Below are 10,000 nucleotides of genomic sequence, written 5' to 3'. Positions count from 1 at the left end.
CTGCATCTTCTTCCTTTTCCCTCTATGTGTCCCACACTCTTCTCCAGGCCATGCTCCTGTATATTAGGGATCTTCTCAAAATAGGTTGAAGCTTAAAAGACGTAATTTTTTACGTCTCTCTCTGGACCCCCCCCCCCCCTAAAATTCTAAAATTGTAGGCGTTGATAAAACGATAGTATCTTGATGGACCTGCTTCACCTCGAGTGAACATCCTGAACATCCTTTGATATGTTTATATTTAGAAGTTATGAACTCTCCAAATAATGTATGATGTCACCTGTCACGCATGTTTGTTTACTCAATCCACATGGTCCAGGGGCCCTAGGGGCCCTAGGACCATCACATTCAACCCAAACTGTGAGATGACCACATTGAGATGGTCTCAAGAGGACGAGAGAGTGAGAAACTCATGTTTCTTCAAAACCTGTAATTGTCACTTGCCTGAGTTAAACCTTAGACATGTCAGACTGACAGAAGCAGGACACGCCCTTTTGTCTCAGTGAGAATCTCACGTCTTCTGTGATTGGCTGAAACCTCATGCAGGGTTTGTGTTGCTCCTTCTTCTGGTCAGTGCGTAGCACGTTACTAGAGCCAAATCTCTTGATCATTTGCTGCTCCGCGTCTTGCCGCAAAAAAGCGCACGGGCCACGGCGCGCCATGATCTACCGCACAGGCGAACAAGGCGCGCCGTGCTCCCCCGTACGCACCCGCCGTGGCCTAATGCTCGTTGCTGAGAGAGTTTTTTAGCATTTCAAAACAATGAGTGCCACAACGATGTATTGAAGCTTCAAAGCAACAAAAGACGAAATGTAGGTTCAACCGCCCCTTTTACTCACATGGTCTCGTCGTTTTGGAACTCCAGCTTCCCCGCGACCAGCTCGTAGTCCTCTCCTCCTTTGGCAGTGCCGTCCAGCGTCCTGTAGGGGACCGCCACCAGACCCCGGGCCCCTGACGTCCGCAGCACCTTGACCTCCATGATCCCCACGCTCTCGCTCACCCGCTGACTGGGCCCTTCGAAGGTGAAAATGCCTGGAACCGACAGAATCATAAGAATCAATGTTATTTTACACGTCACTCATTACGGTTTGTGCTCAATTTGTGTATTTATTTATTTATTTATTCAGTCTTCAATTCTTTTTGCTTCTGGTTTGATTTTAATTGAACTGATTGAAATTCCCCCGAGGCAGGTGTCCATCCCGGTGGAGAGCGAGAGAACCTTCACTTTGTGCCCACCACGGAACTAAAATCATAAACTTTCAACAATAACCTTTTCAACGTTGTGATGACTGATTACAATCACGCCCAGCAGAGCGTTAAAGGTTTTATATCTTATGCATAATTCAGGCTTTTTTTAAATACTTTGGGGCAACTTCTCCTTTCTGCTTCCACAGAGTCTGTTAAACACCCTCAGACTGGAGCGGACTGTCCGAGAGCATGGAAGCCCCTCCCCCATTGCCCCGGCAACCAGCCCCTCTCAACCAGGAAACACACTTAAAGCCCCTCCCCCATTGCCCCGGCAACCAGCCCCTCTCAGCCAGGAGACACACTTAAACGCACACTAGTAAAAGAAGAACTATTTAACACAAGACACAGCGGATGAACGGGCAGAATTGTGTCCGCCAATGTGTCCACCAATGTGTCCACCAATGTGTCCACCAATGTGTCCACTAATGTGTCCACCAACGTGTCTGCCAATGTGTCCGCCAATGTGTCCACCAACGTGTCCACCAACGTGTCCGCCAATGTGTCCACCAATGTGTCCACCAATGTGTCCACTAATGTGTCCACCAACGTGTCTGCCAATGTGTCCGCCAATGTGTCCACCAACGTGTCCACCAACGTGTCCGCCAATGTGTCCACCAATGTGTCCACCAATGTGTCCACCAACGTGTCTGCCAATGTGTCCGCCAATGTGTCCACCAACGTGTCCACCAACGTGTCCGCCAATGTGTCCACCAATGTGTCCACCAACGTGTCCGCCAATGTGTCCGCCAATGTGTCCACCAACGTGTCCACCAACGTGTCCGCCAATGTGTCCACCAATGTGTCCACCAACGTGTCCGCCAATGTGTCCGCCAATGTGTCCACCAACGTGTCCGCCAATGTGTCCGCCAATGTGTCCACCAACGTGTCCGCCAATGTGTCCACCAGAGTGTCCACCAATGTGTCCACCAATGTGTCCACCAGAGTGTCCACCAATGTGTCCACCAAGGTGTCCACCGATGTGTCCACCAACGTGTCCGCAAATGTGTCCACCAATGCAGGGTTCAGATTAATGATTTTCACTTGTATAATAGCAGTACTGCTAAACAATCCGTTCATTTTTTCAAATTTGTATAGCAATTTAATAAACAACGTGTCCGCCAACGTGTCCACCAATGACAGGACAATGCTCCCGGGTGATGGGTGAGGGTGGGGGAATTCAATTTGTATTTGAAATCCCGTTGTTGAACAGTACATAAGATTTATCTTCCTTTTGATATTTTTTCTCATGTCAAAAAAAAGAGAAAAGAAAAGAAATAAAAGGATAATTATTCTGTACTATAAATATAATATAAAGTGCTGGCTGAAAAATGACATGACTTTTGTAATGAGCCAAAACAACAGTTCTTTTTATGCAATTCTTGAATAATAAATGCTGCTTTTGCACATGCTGTGAATCCCGTGGGTGAAACATGAGTATTTTCAATCAAATGACGCTGGTCTTTCGTGGCTGCATTTACCCCCAGCAGCTCTGGATCAGAAATACCACGCTCTACAGCGCCCTCTGGTGGATGGACAAATATATTGACTGCGTTTGTCATTGCGAGTGGGACTTAAAATGGAAACAGTATTTAGCACAGTATGTCCATGTACATGTCATGTTGGAGTTTCACACAAAGAAAACCATAAGATCCTCTGCAGTCTGTAGCGTGTTTAGCAGTTTGCGTTGCTAGCCCAGCTCCTAGCGAAGCCATTTACAAGCGGCTTGAACCGAGCTGTACCTGCGTGGTCGTCGTCATAGATGGTCACTGTGGCCGTGGGGTTTTTGCCCAGGATGGCTTTGGGTGTGGCACTGGCGTCCAGGCGGGCGGAGCCTATTTCAGGGTATCCAACCACACGCGGGTTACTGAGGTGGACGTAGAAGTACTCGTCCTCTTCAAAGATGTCGTCGTCGATGACTCCCACGGTGATCTCTGTCCGGACACACGCAAAACCACAAACACGCTTCATTTTATCATCACACTTTTTCAATGAAACATTTTGGCTGAATAACTCAAAAGTAATTAGTTATGACTCAAACTATGAAGTATTATGAACTATCAAAGTAATGACAGAAAAAATCTGATAAAATCTGATAATAAAAACAAATACAAAGAAGGGACGATTAGAGACTAAATACAAGATGTGATGAAATGTCCACCAAGCAAACATTTGAACAAAATATACTTTTTCTGGTTGACTGAAACTTTACATTACTTCAGACAATAAATTAAACTAAACTACAAAATACCACAGCTCAGAGTCGCCCTTCGCAGCGGGACAGTGTGATGTCCCGTTACCTTTGAGGGTCTCGCCGGGCTTGAACAGCAGCGTGCCCTCCGCAAACTCATAGTCCGAGCCGGCGTTAGCTGTGCCATCCTCAGTGCGGTAGTCCACCTGCAGCAGAGGAGGAGGAAGAGGAGGTGAGAGGAGGAGGTGAGAGGGGGAAGAGGAGGAGGAAGAGGAGGAGGTGAGAGGGGGAGGTGAGAGGGGGAAGAGGAGGAGGAAGAGGAGGAGGTGAGAGGGGGAGGTGAGAGGGGGAAGAGGAGGAAGAGGAGGTGAGAGGAGGTGAGAGGAGGAGGTGAGAGGGGGAAGAGGAGGTGAGAGGAGGAGGTGAGAGGGGGAGGTGAGCGGGGGAAGAGGAGGAAGAGGAGGTGAGAGGAGGAGGTGAGAGGGGGAGGTGAGAGGGGGAAGAGGAGGTGAGAGGAGGATGTGAGAGGGGGAAGAGGAGGAGGAAGAGGAGGTGAGAGGGGGAGGTGAGAGGGGGAGGTGAGAGGGGGAAGAGGAGGAAGAAGAGGAGGTGAGAGGGGGAGGTGAGAGGGGGAAGAGGAGGAGGAAGAGGAGGTGAGAGGAGGAGGTGAGACGGGGAAGAGGAGGAGGAAGAGGAGGTGAGAGGAGGAGGTGAGACGGGGAAGAGGAGGAGGAAGAGGAGGTGAGAGGAGGAGGTGAGAGGGGGAGGTGAGAGGAGGAGGTGAGAGGGGGAAGAGGAGGAGGAAGAGGAGGTGAGAGGGGGAAGAGGAGGAGGAAGAGGAGGTGAGAGGGGGAGGTGAGAGGGGAAAGAGGAGGTGAGAGGGGGAGGTGAGAGGGGGAAGAGGAGGAGGAAGAGGAGATGAGAGGAGGTGAGAGGGGGAGGTGAGAGGGGGAAGAGGAGGAGGAAGAGGAGGAGGTGAGAGGGGGAAGAGGAGGAGGAAGAGGAGGTGAGAGGGGGAAGAGGAGGTGAGAGGGGGAGGTGAGAGGGGGAAGAGGAGGAGGAAGAGGAGGTGAGAGGAGGTGAGAGGGGGAGGTGAGAGGGGGAGGTGAGAGGGGGAAGAGGAGGAGGAAGAGGAGGTGAGAGGAGGAGGTGAGAGGGGGAGGTGAGAGGGGGAAGAGGAGGAGGAAGAGGAGGTGAGAGGAGGAGGTGAGAGGGGGAAGAGGAGGTGAGAGGGGCAGGTGAGAGGGGGAGGTGAGAGGGGGAAGAGGAGGAAGAGGAGGAGGAAGAGGAGGTGAGAGGAGGAGGTGAGAGGGGGAAGAGGAGGAGGAAGAGGAGGTGAGAGGGGGAGGTGAGAGGGGGAAGAGGAGGTGAGAGGGGGAAGAGGAGGAGGAAGAGGAGATGAGAGGAGGAGGTGAGAGGTGGAAGAGGAGGAGGAAGAGGAGGTGAGAGGAGGAGGTGAGGGGGAAGAGGAGGAGGAAGAGGAGGTGAGAGGATGAGGTGAGAGGGGGAGGTGAGAGGGGGAAGAGGAGGAGGAAGAGGAGGTGAGAGCAGGAGGTGAGAGGGGGAAGAGGAGGAAGAGGAGGAGGAGGTGAGAGGGGGAAGAGGAGGAGGAAGAGGAGGTGAGAGGAGGAGGTGAGAGGGGGAGGTGAGAGGGGGAAGAGGAGGAGGAAGAGGAGATGAGAGGAGGAGGGGGAGGTGAGAGAGGGAAGAGGAGGAGGAAGAGGAGGTGAGAGGAGGAGGTGAGAGGGGGAAGAGGAGGAGGAAGAGGAGGTGAGAGGAGGAGGTGAGAGGGGGAGGTGAGAGGGGGAAGAGGAGGAGGAAGAGGAGGTGAGAGGAGGAGAGAGGGGGAAGAGGAGGAGGAAGAGGAGGTGAGAGGAGGAGGTGAGAGGGGGAAGAGGAGGAAGAGGAGGTGAGAGGAGGAGGTGAGAGGGGGAAGAGAAGGAAGAGGAGGTGAGGAGGCGGAAGAGGAGGAAGAAGAGGAGAGGGAGGAAGAGGAGGTGAGAGGAGGAGGTGAGAGGGGGAAGAAGAGGAGGAGGAGGTGAGGAGGGGGAGAGGAGGAGGAGGAGGAAGTGAAGGAAGAGGAGGAAAAAGAGGAAGATCTTTTAACCCTTTTATTAGTTTAGCTCGAAACAACTCCCTAAGTATGTTTTTCTTTTGTTCGTGTATCGAGTAGATTGAATCATGTGAATTGACGGCCCCCAGGCTGGGGCGTTCCTGAAAAAATTTCAAGTGACAATGGCAGCCACTTTGTAGCAAAAGTGATAGAGGAGGTGGGTCAATTTCTGGGCATCGATCTCCTTTAACATGTACTCCTGTTCGTGACGCCAAAATTGTTACGGCAGTTTCCTGTAAACAATGATCAAGTAAAGAGTAACCAGGCAATGACTTGAAGCAGAAACAGAGTCTCTCGGTCTCTCTCCAAAGGTGGAAGTTTATTCACGTGCACAGTGGATAAACACCCTCACTTTCCCTAAGACAAGGTCGTTCTGTCCCTACCTAACTTTACAAGTTACAAAGTACACCTTTTATAGGTGGTAACAAACATGACATAATCACAACCCAAATCAGCTCAAAAAGAGATAGACCAGACTATCACGTTTGTGACGGTTCCAGCTCTCTCTTCAGAGGTTTAATCAAAGACCATTTCCACACTGAATCCGGTCCTGACGCATTAATTGATGATTAAGAGGCGCCGGACAGTAGATATTCAGTATAATCAGGACCTCATATTCTTATCCCATCTGCACACAGGAGAACAACAAAGATGTTAATTCTGTGACATGTCATGGCCTAAAACAACATTAGAATGACATGACATGACCCATTTTCTGCCATTACAGGAGCCCCACAGCTCCTGTAACATCAGAGCGGCCCCATCAGAGCGGCCCCATCAGAGCGGCCCACAGCTCCTGTAACATCAGAGCGGCCCCACAGCTCCTGTAACATCAGAGCGGCCCCACAGCTCCTGTAACATCAGAGCGGCCCCACAGCTCCTGTAACATCAGAGCGGCCCCACAGCTCCTGTAACATCAGAGCGGCCCCACAGCTCCTGTAACATCAGAGCGGCCCCACAGCTCCTGTAACATCAGAGCGGCCCCACAGCTCCTGTAACATCAGAGCGGCCCCACAGCTCCTGTAACATCAGAGCGGCCCCTCTAACTCACATCAACAGGGTTCAATAACATGTATGTGATCCTGCCTCACTCCACTTCCTGAAACAGCCTCTTGTGTTTAACCATGAGCGACTGAACAACCACATGTCGGGCCCTTTTCATTTCCCGGTCATTACAATCAGAATCAGAAAACGGACCCCTCCTAGTGGGGCTGGATGAGTGGGCATGGACCCCTCAGAGTGGGGCTGGATGAGTGGGCATGGACCCCTCAGAGTGAGGCTGGATGAGTGGGCATGGACCCCTCCTAGTGGGGCTGGATGAGTGGGCATGGACCCCTCCAAGTGGGGCTGGATGAGTGGGCATGGACCCCTCCTAGTGGGGCTGGATGAGTGGGCATGGACCCCTCAGAGTGGGGCTGGATGAGTGGGCATGGACCCCTCAGAGTGAGGCTGGATGAGTGGGCATGGACCCCTCCTAGTGGGGCTGGATGAGTGGGCATGGACCCCTCCTAGTGGGGCTGGATGAGTGGGCATGGACCCCTCAGAGTGGGGCTGGATGAGTGGGCATGGACCCCTCAGAGTGGGGCTGGATGAGTGGGCATGGACCCCTCAGAGTGGGGCTGGATGAGTGGGCATGGACCCCTCCTAGTGGGGCTGGATGAGTGGGCATGGACCCCTCCTAGTGGGGCTGGATGAGTGGGCATGAACCCCTCAGAGTGGGGCTGGATGAGTGAGCATGGACCCCTCCTAGTGGGGCTGGATGAGTGGGCATGAACCCCTCAGAGTGGGGCTGGATGAGTGGGCATGGACCCCTCCTAGTGGGGCTGGATGAGTGGGCATGGACCCCTCCTAGTGGGGCTGGATGAGTGGGCATGGACCCCTCCTAGTGGGGCTGGATGAGTGGGCATGGACCCCTTCTAGTGGGGCTGGATGAGTGGGCATGGACCCCTCCTAGTGGGGCTGGATGAGTGGGCATGGACCCTTCCTAGTGGGGCTGGATGAGTGGGCATGGACCCCTCAGAGTGGGGCTGGATGAGTGGGCATGGACCCCTCAGAGTGAGGCTGGATGAGTGGGCATGGACCCCTCCTAGTGGGGCTGGATGAGTGGGCATGGACCCCTCCTAGTGGGGCTGGATGAGTGGGCATGGACCCCTCAGAGTGGGGCTGGATGAGTGGGCATGGACCCCTCAGAGTGAGGCTGGATGAGTGGGCATGGACCCCTCCTAGTGGGGCTGGATGAGTGGGCATGGACCCCTCCTAGTGGGGCTGGATGAGTGGGCATGGACCCCTCAGAGTGGGGCTGGATGAGTGGGCATGGACCCCTCAGAGTGGGGCTGGATGAGTGGGCATGGACCCCTCAGAGTGGGGCTGGATGAGTGGGCATGGACCCCTCAGAGTGGGGCTGGATGAGTGGGCATGGACCCCTCCTAGTGGGGCTGGATGAGTGGGCATGGACCCCTCCTAGTGGGGCTGGATGAGTGGGCATGGACCCCTCAGAGTGGGGCTGGATGAGTGGGCATGGACCCCTCCTAGTGGGGCTGGATGAGTGGGCATGGACCCCTCCTAGTGGGGCTGGATGAGTGGGCATGGACCCCTTCTAGTAGGGCTGGATGAGTGGGCATGGACCCCTCCTAGTGGGGCTGGATGAGTGGGCATGGACCCCTCAGAGTGGGGCTGGATGAGTGGGCATGGACCCCTCCTAGTGGGGCTGGATGAGTGGGCATGGACCCCTCAGAGTGGGGCTGGATGAGTGGGCATGGACCCCTCATAGTGGGGCTGGATGAGTGGGCATGGACCCCTCCTAGTGGGGCTGGATGAGTGGGCATGGACCCCTCAGAGTGGGGCTGGATGAGAGGGCATGGACCCCTACTAGTGGGGCTGGATGAGTGGGCATGGACCCCTCAGAGTGGGGCTGGATGAGTGGGCATGGACCCCTCCTAGTGGGGCTGGATGAGTGGGCATGGACCCCTCCTAGTGGGGCTGGATGAGGGGGCATGGACCCCTCCTAGTGGGGCTGGATGAGTGGGCATGGACCCCTCCTAGTGGGGCTGGATGAGTGGGCATGGACCCCTCAGAGTGGGGCTGGATGAGTGGGCATGGACCCCTCCTAGTGGGGCTGGATGAGTGGGCATGGACCCCTCAGAGTGGGGCTGGATGAGTGGGCATGGACCCCTCCTAGTGGGGCTGGATGAGTGGGCATGGACCCCTTCTAGTGGGGCTGGATGAGTGGGCATGGACCCCTCCTAGTGGGGCTGGATGAGTGGGCATGGACCCCTCCTAGTGGGGCTGGATGAGTGGGCATGGACCCCTCAGAGTGGGGCTGGATGAGTGGGCATGGACCCCTCCTAGTGGGGCTGGATGAATAGGGGATGGACCCCTCAGAGTGGGGCTGGATGAGTGGGCATGGACCCCTCCTAGTGGGGCTGGATGAGTGGGCATGGACCCCTCCTAGTGGGGCTGGATGAGTGGGCATGGACCCCTCCTAATGGGGCTGGATGAGTGGGCATGGACCCCTCCTAGTGGGGCTGGATGAGTGGGCATGGACCCCTCAGAGTGGGGCTGGATGAGTGGGCATGGACCCCTCCTAGTGGGGCTGGATGAGTGGGCATGGACCCCTCAGAGTGGGGCTGGATGAGTGGGCATGGACCCCTCCTAGTGGGGCTGGATGAGTGGGCATGGACCCCTCCTAGTGGGGCTGGATGAGTGGGCATGGACCCCTCAGAGTGGGGTGGGATGAGTGGGCATGGACCCCTACTAGTGGGGCTGGATGAGTGGGCATGGACCCCTCAGAGTGGGGCTGGATGAGTGGGCATGGACCCCTCCTAGTGGGGCTGGATGAGTGGGCATGGACCCCTCCTAGTGGGGCTGGATGAGTGGGCATGGACCCCTTCTAGTGGGGCTGGATGAGTGGGCATGGACCCCTCCTAGTGGGGCTGGATGAGTGGGCATGGACCCCTCCTAGTGGGGCTGGATGAGTGGGCATGGACCTCTCAGAGTGGGGCTGGATGAGTGGGCATGGACCCCTCCTAGTGGGGCTTGTTGAATAGGGGATGGACCCCTCAGAGTGGGGCTGGATGAGTGGGCATGGACCCCTCCTAGTGGGGCTGGATGAGTGGGCATGGACCCCTCCTAGTGGGGCTGGATGAGTGGGCATGGACCCCTCCTAGTGGGGCTGGATGAGTGGGCATGGACCCCTCCTAGTGGGGCTGGATGAGTGGGCATGGACCCCTCAGAGTGGGGCTGGATGAGTGGGCATGGACCCCTCCTAGTGGGGCTGGATGAGTGGGCATGGACCCCTCCTAGTGGGGCTGGATGAGTGGGCATGGACCCCTCCTAGTGGGGCTGGATGAGTGGGCATGGACCCCTCCTAGTGGGGCTGGATGAGTGGGCATGGACCCCTCCTAGTGGGGCTGGATGAGTGGGCATGGACCCCTCCTAGTGGGGCTGGATGAGTG

At 55.4% G+C, this 10,000-nt stretch overlaps 1 protein-coding gene across 1 annotated transcript in view; it reads right to left on the bottom strand.

The window, feature by feature from the left end:
- LOC140367240 (sodium/calcium exchanger 1-like) overlaps positions 1 to 10,000 on the bottom strand; it is a 75,440-nt gene that overhangs the window by 48,995 nt on the left and 16,445 nt on the right. Inside the window, exons 8-10 of the mRNA XM_072453607.1 lie at positions 3,543 to 3,639; positions 2,985 to 3,176; positions 837 to 1,029 (exon numbers count right to left, since the gene is read on the bottom strand). Coding sequence (XP_072309708.1) covers positions 837 to 1,029; positions 2,985 to 3,176; positions 3,543 to 3,639 — 482 coding nt within the window. The remainder of the gene's footprint in view (positions 1 to 836; positions 1,030 to 2,984; positions 3,177 to 3,542; positions 3,640 to 10,000) is intronic.

This window comes from Eucyclogobius newberryi, unplaced genomic scaffold (genome assembly GCF_026437365.1).
Source record: "Eucyclogobius newberryi isolate DKJ021-1_F unplaced genomic scaffold, fEucNew1.0.hap1 SCAF_2, whole genome shotgun sequence".
NCBI lineage: Eukaryota > Metazoa > Chordata > Actinopteri > Gobiiformes > Gobiidae > Eucyclogobius > Eucyclogobius newberryi.
The sequence above is the reverse complement of the archived record's forward strand: the minus strand, read 5'-3'. Positions and strand labels throughout refer to the sequence as shown.